Source organism: Pseudoliparis swirei, chromosome 6 (genome assembly GCF_029220125.1).
Source record: "Pseudoliparis swirei isolate HS2019 ecotype Mariana Trench chromosome 6, NWPU_hadal_v1, whole genome shotgun sequence".
Taxonomy (NCBI): Eukaryota; Metazoa; Chordata; class Actinopteri; order Perciformes; family Liparidae; genus Pseudoliparis; species Pseudoliparis swirei.
Window position 1 is genome coordinate 8,673,226 of NC_079393.1, and position 15,164 is coordinate 8,688,389.

General features: G+C 45.1%; 1 protein-coding gene across 2 annotated transcripts in view; it reads left to right on the top strand.

Moving 5' to 3' along the window:
* The window catches only part of LOC130195453 (A disintegrin and metalloproteinase with thrombospondin motifs 20), a 76,886-nt gene extending 63,359 nt beyond the window's left edge, over positions 1-13,527 (top strand). The window contains exons 29-39 of one of the 2 annotated variants that reach the window (XM_056416985.1): positions 621-788; positions 4,404-4,583; positions 5,425-5,595; positions 6,379-6,585; positions 6,759-6,888; positions 8,029-8,123; positions 8,207-8,301; positions 8,422-8,555; positions 10,065-10,156; positions 10,426-10,530; positions 10,791-13,527. In XM_056416985.1, the coding sequence (XP_056272960.1) occupies positions 621-788; positions 4,404-4,583; positions 5,425-5,595; positions 6,379-6,585; positions 6,759-6,888; positions 8,029-8,123; positions 8,207-8,301; positions 8,422-8,555; positions 10,065-10,156; positions 10,426-10,530; positions 10,791-10,880 (1,467 nt within the window). In that variant the 3' untranslated portion in view covers positions 10,881-13,527. Of the gene's footprint in view, positions 1-620; positions 789-4,403; positions 4,584-5,424; positions 5,596-6,378; positions 6,586-6,758; positions 6,889-8,028; positions 8,124-8,206; positions 8,302-8,421; positions 8,556-10,064; positions 10,157-10,425; positions 10,531-10,790 lie in introns of those variants that run through there. The other variant, XM_056416984.1, reaches the window with a different exon arrangement.
* The last annotated feature ends 1,637 nt before the right edge of the window (positions 13,528-15,164 follow it).

Consider the following 15,164-nt stretch of genomic DNA (forward strand, 5'->3'; position numbering starts at 1 on the left):
GGGCATGCTAATTGCCGTCTGGCCTCACGAGGACCGAATTCTGAATATTTCCATCGACAATCTCAGAGCCGTCAGGGTGTCACGCACCGTCTTCGCCCGTCTCTCTCTGGCTTTCCCAAAGTATTTCTGGTTCATTCGTACCAGACGACGGTCTTGCCGTGTGCATGCATCTGTGTTTCGCTCTCCACCTTCTCTTCCGCCTCGGCCTCGACTTCACGGCAGCTCTTTAAAATAATTCCTCTGTTTACAGGTTCAAATCGAGTGTTTGACAAAAGCTTTTGGGCGAAATCCATTTCAGTCGCTCGGTTCCATTTGTTTGCGGTGCGTTCACTTGGCCATGAAATCCAACGAGGGTGCGCCGAGAGCTCTTGTGTCGAGGTCTAAAGGGTCTTCATGTTGCGAGAGAAACATTGAGTTATACTCCGCATGCTACGGCTCTGCTCATTCCCCTTTGGTGTCTACGTTCTGTGGAGGGGGGGGGTCTGTTGTGCCGTTTTCTAACACCTCTTTGTAACCATGACTGTGCTCCCCAATCGGTAGAGGTCGAGCGCTGCGTTCCCCAGCAGAGCTTTGCTAACATCCTTCCTACCCATCCCCCTTCTCTGCCCATCCCTCTCCAGTGTTCGGTGAGTTGTGGCCGGGGGACCAAGCAGCGAGACGTCGCCTGCGTTCACCAGAACCAAACCGAAATAGAAGAGGAACACTGCGGTCATCTTCCTCGGCCGCGGACGCAGAAGGCCTGTCGGGCGCGGGGGTGTCCCGGTTGGAAGGCCAACAGGTGGACGGAGGTATGTTTGCTCTTCTTCTTCCTCCCCATCTCCTCTATCGCTCCCCGTTGGGGACCGCTCTCACAGTAACTCCCGCTAGCAGCTGACGCACAACCCCCCCAACACAGCTGACGGGTCCCCAGAGGTTGCAGATGCAGGACGTGTACACACAGCAATCACCACTCGGGGTATTCTCGGTTCCAGAGTGATGTGTCTTTTCAACAAGTGTGAGCTAAACACAGCAGGCGAGTTTTGTAGAAGTGTTTATGCTGTGCACCCGGCGTGAAGATAGATACAGGCTTAAATGATTCAGACCAAGTGTTGGAATGATTGTGAAGATGAATCTGACATACAGCTTCTCCTCAGACCACACACTGACCGGCATGTTTGTAAAAGAATTGCACGCTGCAAGTCGCATGCTTTGCATGAAATAATTAGGGGGGGGGGGGGTTGCTCGAAAATACGCTCTCCTAATGGAACACAGGAGCATGGAGATCCGGGGTGCGGGGCCTCCCATACAAATGAAAGCATGATGTGAAGAACGACACATGTCCTGACGCACAGCCGGTTTCTGTACCACTGCACACTGGGGGGGGGGGGTAAAGGCCACGCATAGGGGTGTCGCTAGGGGGGGTGAAGGCACAGTCAACGCGGAGCCAACCACACAGCCACGATAGCTGTCAGCGGAAAGAGATGCACGCAACACAGCTTTGGCTCAAAGTCACGTCGAGATCCCACGGGGACGAAAAATGCGCGGAGCCAAATTCATCTGGAGCCGAAGAGCCGACTGAGAGGAGGACTGCCGGGTTGTCCTTTGGCCTGCTCTGTCAGATTACTCTGAAGAGCAAGCGGACACCATCTCAAGACAAAGAGCTTGCCCTGGTTGCCTCTCAAAGCTGCAATCAGGGCTTGTTGTTGTTGGCCATTGTTGCTCGGGAAACATCTGGAACTCAGAAACTGACGTGTTATCGACTCATACGTTTATATTTCTAAGTCGGAGCCAGAATGAGCCAACCCAGTGTAGTCGGGGAGCTGCGGCACTAAAACTATGATTAAAAGACACCGTAAAGCTCTTTAATTATGTGTGGGGTCGACATTGTTAGTGACCACAATCACAAACAAGTCATGTGAACCATTGTTAAAGACGCACATCGTCACAGTGTCTATCTTCATCCTCACGGGAGGAGTCACATGGCACATAGTTGACTATTCATCCCGGTCAAGTTGAATTTGCGACTAGGTTGAGCAATATTTCCTGAAAAATTTGATAATTATACATAAGATATTCTTAAGGGCAGCACGGTGGGGTAGTGGCTAGCACTGTCGCCTCACAGCAAGAGGGCCGTGGGTTCAATTCCCCGTCGGGGCGGTCCTTCTGTGTGGAGTTTGCATGTTCTCCCCGTGGCAGCGTGGGTTCCCTCCGGGTTCTCCGGCTTCCTCCCACAGACCAAACACATGCAGTCAGGTTAATTGATGTCTAAATTGCCCATAGGTGTGAATGTGAGAGTGAATGGTTGTGCGTCTCTCTGTGTGCCCTGAGATGGACTGGCGGCCTGTCCAGGGTGTCCCCTGCCTTCGCCCTGTCAGCTGGGATCGGCTCCAGCGCCCCCGCGACCCTAATGAGGATGAAGTGGTATTGATAATGGATGGATGGATATTCTTAAGATCTACCATATAGCTCCTGCTTGCCAAGTAGCAGTTGAATCCCAAAAAGTCAAGACCCACGCCCTCCTCCTCCTTCCACAAGTCTCTCTCTCATCTGGAAGCAATCATCTTCCTCTGCATACCACCAGCAACCATAACATTTTCAACTCGGGCATAAATACATGTTTTATGTCTTAATATCCATGCATGTGACAACTTTGAAACCTCAACACCCACTGTTAGTTATTCCACAGCGACCCGAGCCGCTCATTCACCTCTAAGTGGGGGTGTAATATACAACATGTTAGAGCACTGCCTATTGAGCCAAGGACACAATAATATTATCCATCATTTGATGTGCACTCATATATTCAGTGACATATTTTAGATTGCTGTCACAGAGTTTTCTCATCCGATTTACTTTAAATTAATTTCTAATTTGTGTCCCGAGCTATGTCGCAATGCAGATAGAGTTGTGGCTTTGTTCACACATGTTTCTCAGATATCCGATTCTTAAAATATTTGCCTCTCGTGAGGGGAATGGCATTTTGTTTGTGTTTTTAAATGCATGATAAAAAAAAGAATATTCCTGTTTCAGTGAATAATCCGCCGAAATAGGGTGTATCTCTTCAGTAGAATACATTTTGTTTTGTAGATTATCGGATGTAAAATGGACAGTTTGGTCACCTGTGAGCATCACGAATACAAATCCATCAAAAGCCATTGTCTCAAAGGTGGATAGATTACTTCCTGTGCAAAAGAAAAACAAGGGGGAAAAGGCTGATATGGTCTGGTGGGACTCAGTCACCACCACGATGAAATCATATCGCATCTGATAGAAGGACTGCTCGTCTTTTGGAGGATTACAGAATCCGGTTTCACAGTGAACATTTATGTTCATGTTTTGTAGGATTTTTCTTTTCTTTTCTTAAAGCCATTTTTGGGTATTTTAAGGTCAGATTTCCTGTTGTGATTACCCCTTCATATTCAACCACACACACTCCGTAATGATAACACACAACCACAGCTAGAAACAAACAACGTAAATACATCTGGACGTTTTGGTGAAATTTGATATCTGCTGAATAATGCACAGATTATCTGACTTTGTGAAATGGCTGAGACAATAAAAACTGTTCTTTGAGGTCTTGAGGAGAGAAATCAGGCTGATCAGTTCAAGCCTTCCAAAGCGCTTCCTCCGTATGCAGGTATGCTTCTCAAAGCACATCAAAGAGATGTTTAAGATAGACCTCCGTGTGACCCCAGATATACGTCGCACAAAGAAGCGACAAACTTCCTTTTGGATCTATTAGGTACATTGTTCAGGGGCATCAAAGCGGTACAACCGACACTGCAAACCACACAAACATGTGGCAACACAATTCTTCTCTTGCAAAACGACAACTTCAGTTCACAAGCATTAAAACACTCCGGTACTTAATGAACACACTCAGTGATTTTGCTAATGTTGCCTAGTTTGGCCTGCAGTAGTTCATCTCAAAATACTTCACATTACTGAGTCATTTCGCTGACTTTATGACTCTTTTTCTTGTGCCACCGTGTTTTAGCACATCAAAGATAAACAATTAAAAAAGAACTATCAGACTTGTTTATTTTGGGCCACATTATTCTTCGTGTTGCAGTACCGTAGTTAGCCACTTGGAAATAATTGCCGCAAATACAGACGGACGAAAGTCAAAGCAGCAGAGGCCGCAGCATCCTGACTTAAACTGCCAAAACACAGGATACTACATTCCTGATTATGCACCCTGGCCTTCGAAGCGGCCGCTTATTTTAAACCTTTCTGTCGCGCCGTGGAGATATCTGGCTCTGCGAGACACGACGAGCAAACTGAACTTCGGGTGTGACGTGAGCGGAGGGAGAGAAATGAGGTTGGCTTGGTGTCCGAATAAGGATACTTACCTGTTATATATCCTGCTAAGATGCATTCACTGCCCTTTTCTCATTCTGATGTGTGTTTCGCTTCATCAGTGTTCTGTCACCTGTGGGGTCGGAGTGCAGAAGCGAGACGTTTACTGCCGACTCAAAGGCACCGGTCAGGTCAGGGCGGATCTGTGCGACGCTCGCCAGCGTCTCGCCCTCGTCCAGCCTTGCCAGTCTGAAGAATGCCTCCTCGCCCATTACACTTGGGTCGCCGGTGAATGGGAAGAAGTGAGTACTGACTCATTCTCCTTCTTTACAAGTTCACCACGAACAGATGTCTAACCATCTCATTAAGGTTTTTGTTGGCTGAGATCTCAGCTCTCTCGCTCTCTCTCTGTACTGTTAAAAGGACGACCTGCATGTACCCCTTCTCTCTCTCTCTCTCTCTCTCACATCAATCGCGAGGGCTTTGGTGATAACCATCAGTCGGCAAATCCTATCAAACCTCTGAGCACCCGTGGCCGTCATCCCTTTTGTGCTGCTGGATATCGCTGCTCCGTGTCACGCGAGCAGATTGCTGTTTTCTTTGCTCATCGGTCTTTAATGTCCCGGGCTTTGTCCTCGACTGTGAGGCATAAAAAGAGGGGGCACCATGTAGGGACATAGCGGCGTGTCCTCCCGCTGCAGAATGTTTGCAGTGCTCAGATTCCCGTCTGCGTTGCCTCAGAGAACCGTCCCGCCTTCTGTCTTGTCACAGTACGGCCATGACTTTTTTTTCTTCTTTTTTTCATGAATAAACTTTAAGAATCTTGTCCATATCGTGACTTCTAAATGATCCTATAACCCCTTACGGTCCCCAAGGGAGAACAGCTTAACTTTTATCTTTTTATGGCAGCATTTTGAACCTGAACACGTGTTCGGGTTTGCGCCTCTTGCGAGCGCTAATCTCGGCAATGCCACACAAACACTTAATTTGCTCTCCTCGTTTCAGCCGCCAAATAATGAGACGTGTTTATTTGGAGAGCTTAGGAGGCGAGCGGGAGTCTGAGGAGAAGTCAAAGATGTTGTACAACACTGCCCCCCCTCTGCCAACTCTTCCTCACTCGGACTGATTTCTCTTCCCCCGTAGTGTAATGCGACGTGTGGAGAAGGCACGAGGAGCAGGAAGGTGGGGTGCATGGGCCCGGGGATGACACCGGTCCGGGAGGATTACTGTACACCGTCGCCCCGGCCTCCATCACGCCAGGCCTGCGAAGGCGCCGCCTGCCACTACGCGTGGATGACGGGGGAATGGTCACAGGTAAGGAAGAGAAGAAGCAATAAAGACCGAGCGTTGTTCTACGACAAATACAGCGGAGAAAGACGACAGTGGGAAAATGCTCATTTAAATTTTCAGAGCCAAATGTGACCTCATCGGTTTGCTTGTTTCATGAAAAGTTGACATTCTGGGGATATAAAGGATTTATACATTACAATCAGTTTATATTTCAACTGAAATCGGCCTAGGAAACGGAAGAAATCACGGACACTGAGTCAGACAGTATATTCTTCATTATTTCTCAGTCACATTTCTATCATTTGGGTGAACGGTGTGACAGACCAAAGTTCTACTTAAAAAAACGAAAATAAAATATGGTTTTAGACATTTATTTACATGTAGCTACAATTGTATTCATATATTATGATGCTTTTGTAAACCCCCAACTTTTGGTAAACTAATTTAAAACACTAAAAGCAGTTTGTCCACATGGGAAAAGGTACGTTTAAAAAAATCGAACTACAATTTTCAGATTTACGGCCGTATTATCTCTTTACACTTTTGTCTTAGGACTCTTGTGCCTCATTATATCGAGAGTTGAGATTGTTCTGCAATTGTTTATGCAAAACACATGAATATATGTCATATGCAAGTGCCTTTAAAAGATAAATTTAAAAAATATTGTAAAATCGAGAAAATGACCCCAGAGCCCACAGGGAGCACGTTAGTATCATTGAGGCCGATAAGAAAAAAATCACTTTTGTATTTGACCTTCCTGCTCTGTGCACACATGTCCTCATATGTCCTTGTGTCCGCGTGGCTCAGTGCTCCGCCAGCTGCGCGGTGGGCTACCAGCAGCGGTTGGTCTCCTGCTCCGCGACGCCCTCCTCTCGGGCTCGGCGGCCCTATGCCGCGGCCCGGTCCTCTTCTACCGGCACCCTCTGCGCCGAGCCCCACCCTCCCGGCTCCCGGCCTTGCCTCCTCGGGGACTGCCCACACACGACCTACTGGAAAGTTGGCCCGTGGAGCAAGGTGAAACCCGAAAAGCAAATCCTCTCGAGCTTAATTCTCTACTTCCACAAAACAACTTGTGCGTTCCGATGATAGGCGGCTTTGGCTCCGGCCGCAGCTTATTTAAATCGTTGTTTTTGCTGCTGTGGGATTGAATGTTTCTCTGTGTGTGTGTGTGTGTGTGTGTGTGCCAGTGTTCGCAGACCTGTGGGGCAGGAGTGATGGAGCGCAGAGTGGAGTGTGTGACCTCCAAAGGTCAACCATCCAAACATTGCCGACCTTCAGAGAGGCCGGAGTCTCAAGCTGCATGTCAAGCCAGAGAATGTGAGTGGAAACCCACTCCCTCTTCTTCCTCCCCCCTCTCCTCTCCTCTCACCCGTAAGAGGTATTTTTAAGCTGTTAAGTACATAACTCTAAAAGTCTATCATCTGATCCAGGGTAGTGGAGAGTCGTGCCTGCAAGCAACCAGGAGTGTGTAGAGTGATGCTATGTAATTGACTGTGCTGTATATGGCAACCAGCACCGTGTCTGATTGTGTTTTTGCTTCGTTTGAACACATTAAGCGGAACAGCGCCCTCCACTTGAAGCCTCTTGGAGTGATTTCTTATTGAAACAATAAATAGGCGGTTTGCAACATCGTGTGAAATGGCCAGTCTGTCAAAAGGTCCCAGGGGTGTGTGCGCCGGGCGGCCGAGGCAGCCTTCATTGTGCACTTGCGAGCTCGGCAGAACCCCGGCAGCAGGCCAAAGGTCGTCGGCTCGGTCCCCCCACGTTTCAGATGTGTTTTGGCGTACTTGCGCATTGGGTTGTTCATTGCCGACTTGGCTTCGGCCAAATCAGGCACTGGCGAAATTAAAACGATATGCTCGGGTGACAGCCAGTTCTGCGGTCAAGTATGAATGCTAATCAGCTCGAGATGAGCTCCACAGCACTCTGGGAAACAGAGGAGGCGACACAATGAGGTGTTTACGGTAGCTCTCATTTAACCCTCCTGTTACCTTTATATTTACTGACATATTTTACCCTCGGGGTCAATTTGACCCCAGCAATTAAAACCTCCAGAAAATTATTAGAATTAATATTGTTTCCCAAGTTTAAGTGTGAGGTACTTTATGTTTGTTTGTTGACTACCTAAATAGCCCTTTAAATATATAAAAAAAGTTGATATTTCTTATATGTTTGACACAGTGAAAAACAGCCTGGGGTCAAATTGACCCGAAAGAACACCGACATTAAACATTGAATGGGTTCAAATTGACCCTAAAGGTAACAGGAGGGTTAAGAAGACGAGAGCCAGGATGCAGTTGCTGCTCGTGTAGATGTGTTTCATGCATCGTACAATCCGTCGCATTACATTTGTTGACGCCAGAGCTGCTGACCTTGAGTTTCTCTCAAAGTTTCTCGTTTCCTTGCAGTTGAACTGAAACCTCTCCTTCCTTCCTGCCTTCCTATGTCTTCACCCAGGCCAGTTATTCGCTTCGTGCCGAGAGATCCAGATGAGGCTGGGCGTGAAGATGGACGGGGAATACCATCTCAAAGTGAAGTCCCGGATACTACAGGTATGCCTGTCCTGTCAGAAATGTGCTCCTCCCTTGGCTTCCCCGCAGCCTCTCGTTCATTGTCTCAATGTGCTTGGCTTCAGATTTACTGTGCCGAGATGCACACCGATTTCCCCAAGGAGTACGTGACCTTGCGCAGCGGTCAGACGGACAACTACTCCGAGGTGTACGGGCACAGGTGCGTACCATGCAGCGACGCCGGTCATGTGACCTGTCGATCAGAACGACTGCGCTGCACGTGAATACGGTGTCTGCCGGAGCGTTCGGTCTCCTGATGCTTCTTGTTTTTCAAACGAAGGTTGCTGAACCCCTTCGAGTGTCCGTTTAACGGCAGCCGGAGGCGGGACTGCGACTGCAGGAACGACTACTCGGCCGCCGGGTACACGCTCTTCCACAAAGTCCGTCTGGACCTGAGCTCCCTGAGGATAATGAGTGAGTAACTCCTGTGCGATTGCCTTCCTCGGGCGACTGTAACGAGACATCGGTGGCGTTTTAACCCTCGGACGCCGCCGTCGTCTTAGTGCTTCGCACCCCCTCGTCCCAACGCTGCATGCGCTGCTCTCTCTCTGCGGAGGTCAAACCGATGACCTTTCAGCGCTCGGCGTACACGCCGCCGGGCGAGGACTAGAAACCGGGCCTCTCGGGCAGATCCACGTGAGCGCCAGAATAAAGGAATGCGTGCAACGTGCAGACATGCGTGCCTGCTCTGAAAGCACGGACAGATCATGTGCGGCCTCGCACATTTCTTTCTTTGGCGAACGCGCGCACACACACACACACCCGTGCATGCAGTTGCATCACGGTTAAACACTTACTCAGACGAGCGATCACACGTTCACAGACACGCAAATATACTCACATCTTCAGGCCAGACGTCTTTGCTCGTTATTGGCGTCTGCTCCACCTTCCCTGTTGCGTCTGAGTATGCCTTTGATTTGAGTGTGTGTGTGTGTGTGTGTGTGTGTGTGTGTGTGTGTGTGTGTGTGTGTGTGTGTGTGTGTGTGTGTGTGTGTGTGTGTGTGTGTGTGTGTGTGTGTGTGTGTGTGTGTGTGTGTGTGTGTGTGTGTGTGTGTGTGTGTGTGCTGAGGGGAAGTTGGATCAGAACCTACACACTCATCCTCCCATCCTCCTCGTCTGGTCTGGGTCCTGACAGCACATGTTCCCACCCCCCTCTGCATGATACTCATTTGGCTTTCAGGCAGAAGAGAACTGAGGGGGGGGGGGGATAATGAGTTCAAGATGAAGGGAAGCCTCTCGTGAACTTCATAATCATTTTATACAGGCCCACGTGGGGGGGGGGGGGGGGGGGGTTACCGGTCATGTTTTTCATGTGTGACAATGCCGGGTAAATGATAATGAACAAGAGAGTCGCGGAAACAAGGTCTAGGTTGAATCGCAGGTTTTTAAAATGTAAAACCGAGATTTGATTGACACATAACCAGATCCTCACACATCTGCTGTAGCTCATCATGGATCTGTTTCCGTGTTCAGTAAATCATAAACTCAAAGGAAACGCGTCTTTTATCGAATGTTTTATTATGCATTTTGGACGAAACATTTAGTTGGTCAATATATAATTGATACACCAGATCGCAAATATGACTTTGAAGGTCATTCATTCTGTGATATTTAAATGTGGAATTTCACAATATTTCGAACTTTGTAAAGGAATTTGCACGGTGATTTTGAGGTTTACACTATTCAAATATTCAAAAGCTCAAAGGAAGAAGTGTTGTGTTGTAGACTGATGTCTTAGAAAGAGAGAAACATCTGGCGATGTGACAGAAGTAACATCAACCCTGCTATAAAAACGGACTTGCATAAACTGCAACTGCAGATGCTCTGTGTGGTTGTTTACCTTCGAGCAGCTGTCTAACCGTCTATGTTTACTTCTGCTGTTGCACATCGTGACTCTAGATTTGTATCTTTGCTGTTTATCAGTCACGGACCTCCAGTTTTCCCAGACTCTTCTTGGTCGACCTGTGCCCTTTGCTACGGCGGGAGATTGTTATAGTGCAGCCAAGTGTCCCCAGGTTGGTGAAATACTTCATATTATAAGCTCATAGAAATGTTTCATGCGTCCCATTTTGTTCCATATGTGTGTTAGTGACCTGAAAGTCAAAGAAGAGACCTCTACACATGTTTTCTCCTATAAGCCCCTGTAACACCATGTCCTGGGCAATAACATCATTATTACTCTAATAATGACTCTATTCAAGCTGCTCACCACATAGTAGTATGCATGTTGGCCCTTCCTTCAGCAGTATAAGAGCAAAAACTCAAATCCGATGTGTGTTTTCAGGGCCAGTTCAGCATTAATCTGATCGGCACTGGTCTCAAAGTGGCTGAAGAAACCAAGTGGACGACGCAGGGAAACTATGTTTCCATCAAAGTTCACAGATCTGAGGTAAGAGGCTCACGGGAGAATTATATAACGGATGTCTTCTCTATGCCCGAGGCTATTTGACTCTTAAGGAATGGATTATGTAATAAATAGTGTTGGAATTGGGCTTCATGTCGGGAGATGGTTGAAATGTCATCGGAATTTCCGTGTTGTATTTCTGTCTGATTCACTAAAGGGGAATCCCCAATGACATTTATGAAGTGTCCATTCTCCGTGTAAAAAGCTGCCCTTTGCCCACTCTTTCCTTTCTCATTTGTCCGTAGGACGGAGCAAGAATCTACGGCCGCTGTGGTGGTTTCTGTGGGAAGTGCATTCCCCAGGTTCACAACGGCCTACTCCTTCAAGTCCACTGAGGGCCATGCAGGGACCAAACTCCTGAACTATTCTGAAGACCAGCCCAGAAACATGCAATAACAGTGATTCGTTGGACCTCGTCGTCATCTGTAAGTGTGGTGGTGGCGGAGCATTTAACAGCGATCATCCTACTGAGACATACCCACTTCCCAAATGGCAGCTAACGCATACAAGACCCTATGTCCAGTCCTGTGCAGTGCTACAAGGCCACTGCCTGGTCCTTCATCCAAACGGCTAACTTTGAAGAAGAGCTATATCTGCATGACACCAGTGTTGCAATCGCTATCAAAAACGTCTGTGCTTTGGAACCTACAACGTTATTTTTTTTTGGACACTTTTGTGCATAATACAAAGGGATAAAACATTTCAAAACACTGGGAAAGCAACTACAGGAGAAACACGTAGTACTTTAAGTTCCTCATATTTGGAAAAAAATAAAAAAAGGCCTACAGCTATCCTGTGAAGTGAAGCATAATCTATGAAAGAAAATATGTCTGGTAAAACACATTTTTACAGAATTAACTTTCAATCAATAAGACAATGTAACAATTGATGTACTGTATGTTTGTATTAACCGATGCAATCCTCTGGTCAAAGAAGTGCGGGATGGTTGTTGTATTTTACAGTGTAAAGGTCATTTGGTTAATTTATCAAAAAGGAAGTAATACAAAAACATTGTATTTTTTAAGACTAAAAACTTCAGATATTCTTGGCCTTTAAAAGGCTTAAAGGAAAGGTTTGACACGTTGCTATTTTATCTCTACTTCTTTGTCTGGAGATATCACTCTGTTTACGGTAAATGTAAAGTGACCACCAGCAGCCGCTCAGCTTAGCTTCATCGACTGGATACAGATAGCCTGGCTCCGTTTCAAGTTACAAAAGCTGTGTACCAGCAGCTCTAAATGTCATTAATTAGCATGTTGTATGTCATATGTTTAATCTGAACCAAAACCATTTAGTTTTATTGGGCTGCTATTAAAATATTATGTGCGGGACCAACTAAGATTACCACTGTTCCAAGTCTTTTTGCTAAACTAACTGGCTACTGGCTGTAGCTTCACATTTAGCATGCAGACACGAGTGTGGCATTAATATGATCATCTTCCGCAAGTAAGTGAATCTGTGTTTTCTAAAATGTTGAACTTTTCATTTGGGGGCGCAAAACTTAAAGAAAGAGTAAGCTAGCAACTAACTACTGATATGACCTGCCTTCTGTCCGAGGTCAAACTTTAGGAGAGCACGAGGAGCCTTTAGAACAACTGCAGATCATTTTAGTTTTCAATGTTATGTATTTCTAAAGTGTCTGCTGTCATCTGTTGCCAGGTATTTCACAAAACTAATACTGCGAATACACTGACTGACGTATAACTGTCACATAGAGACAGAATAAACACCAGCGCTGTGAGGAGGAAATAGCTGAAATATTTCAATATTTCCTGTCGTTTAAGTACATTCTAAAAGTCTTTTGTGGCTTTTTTAAACTCTGAGGATTGTTTTTTCTTTCTAGTGACGCCACATAAACACGTTATCTGTTACACCGTGACACAGTATCAGGTGTGAAGTCTCATCTAACACCCTCCGTTGGGCCTACTGTAGGTACCTGCAACTCCTACCTCTTACAAATATCCATACTCTACTGAGATATGCGTGGTAATATATTTATGTTGACCATATTTATTCTGTAATGACTGTAGATATGTTCTATGTTTTAAGGTACAATGACTACTACCAGCAGAGAAGACATTGTCGTTTTTTTGTTCTTTGTCTGCTTTGCTAAAAAAGTATTAGCCTACTACTATATGTCGTGTTTAACCACTAACCTGAAATGAGGATCTTTTAAATGGTGCTTTAGAACTACTGGAATTACTTTTGATCTTCAGAAGAAAAACACTGGCTTTTGTTTTTTTTGGCAGATGTAGGATCTGCCTCTAATGCATGTAACGGTCCTCTCATTAATGTAGCTGTAATCTAGCTGTAAGGTTGCCAGATATGTCAGATATACCCCTGCATGAGGAAATCTGCCCTTCAGTCGTACCCAACTCATCACAAGTGACTTTCAACATGACCGCTCCAGCTACCAACCTAACATGCTGGTACACTGACGTGAAGCTTTAACCAAAGTTAGAACGTAGATGCAGATGTTTCTCTTCTCAGACAATGCAGCTTCTTTTTGATTTAAAGGATGGCTAAAAAATAAATAAGTCAATGAGCAGCTAGAAAACCTTTGGCCATCATTTGTTTTTATGATGGGCAATTGTTCTATGAGGTCTGTATCAGAAATTTAAAGAATACTTGATGCACTATGTGCCATACATGTTGTAGAAATGTAATCCTTTTTTGTAATAACCGTTAAGATTTGTAACTTATGATATATGTGTATTTTTAATATTCCTACTTGAATTGTAAACAGTGTGGTATATTGAATGGGCATTAGTACTGATAGAGAAACGGTGTGCTTGTTTGCCATGCTTTATCCAAAGATGTTTTTAAGATTCATATGTACCTACAGTATGTATGTAGCATGTGTAAAAGAAATGAATGATTGATTCTGGTGCTATGCTTTCTAATCGTTCCTATACTGTATGTCTTGCTACAATACTAACGCTGTTAAAAATAAGTAATAATAAAAAAATGCTTTTCAGCTGACTCACAAGTTCATTTTTTATGTGAAATATCTTAACATGGATTTCCACAATTGCTTGTAAAGACATTATCCTGGTCCCCAGAGGAGGAATCCTATTGCTTTTTGTGTTCCCTTGACTTTTCCTCTTACGCCATCATGAGGGTGACATTTTAGTATTGTGTGGAACGACTTGCTGGATTAAAACCCGCTACAAATACCAATGTTCCCCACATTAATATCACTGGTGAAACTCAGCATGAAGTCAAAACACAGCAAACACTGTTCTTGCTAAACATTAGCACGTTAGCCGGCTGTTGTTAGCATTTAGCTAGCAACCGCTAGCATGGCTTTAATCTTTAGTCTTAACATAAGATTACTACATGCTTTAACCCTCCTGTTACCTTTAGGGTCAATTTGACCCCATGCAATGTTAAATGTCGGTGTTCTTTGGGGTCAATTTGACCCCATGCTGTTTTTCACTGTCAAACATATAAGAAATATCAACTTTTTTATATATTTAAAGGGCTATTTAGGTAGTCAACAAACAAACATAAAGTACCTCACACTTAAACTTGGGAAACAATATGAATTCTAATAATTTTCTGGAGGTTTTAATTGCTGGGGTCAAATTGACCCCGAGGGTAAAATATGTTAGTAAATGTGAAGGTAACAGGAGGGTTAAGAAACATAAAAATGATGTGTTTGAATAATAATTAGTGTCCGACATATTTTTTATTCACACATTTCACTTAAAACGATTTAAAATATACTACTTTGCCGTCATTAACAACATAGAATCTTTGAATATACAAATACTGTTTATTTCAAAAGTTTTACCGACATACAACTTGTCTCCTACTTTCCTGAAAAGCCCATTTAAGGTTGCACATCACACTTGTGTAAGTAAGTTGCATAATGGACCTCAAGTAGTTGTGATGTCACCCTGCACTCTGCTCCAGATCAGATCTTAAACTATAAGCACATTCTCAGGTAACCAAAGAGAAAATCCCCGTTTACCACAGACCAAAAAGACCCTGCACACATCATTCTGGGCAGTGAAGGTCAAACATCCAAGTGATGTCACAAAAGGAAAATGGTTTTCAACGGAGGGGGCCACATTACACTGAAAAATTGTTGTGAGTAAACCCTTTTTTCTTTGTTATCACCACAGCAAAGTTTCTTCAAACCACAGGGAGGCCATTTGATTAATAAAGACGGGCAGCAGGTCACACTGGCTGGGTGCTTGTGCTCACCACATTGTGGCTCCATGTGGATTCACTTAGTGGTGCAGGTTGCATTTCCACAACACAAGCTCAGCTCTATTTAGGAGACATATAAACAGAGCAAATACCTTTAAATCCACTTCTCACCATAGTACATATTCTTGAGTTCTGGAAACGGCTCAAGCAGTCAACTGCCCGATGGCTCACCGAATTGATATGTCAAATGAACGTGTGAGGTACGTTTTGAAAACGTCACCAAGAGGTGGAAAGTACCATTCCACCAAGGAATGATGTCACCAAATTGAGTGAGAGATAAAGGTGCAGGTACTTCAGGCTGTTAAAAGGCAGACTGTTAGTAACTCTTTCGGGGCTCATTGCACTGAGATAACTTTGTACATTAAATGAAAGCAGATACTTCGGATCCCTCAAGAACTGCT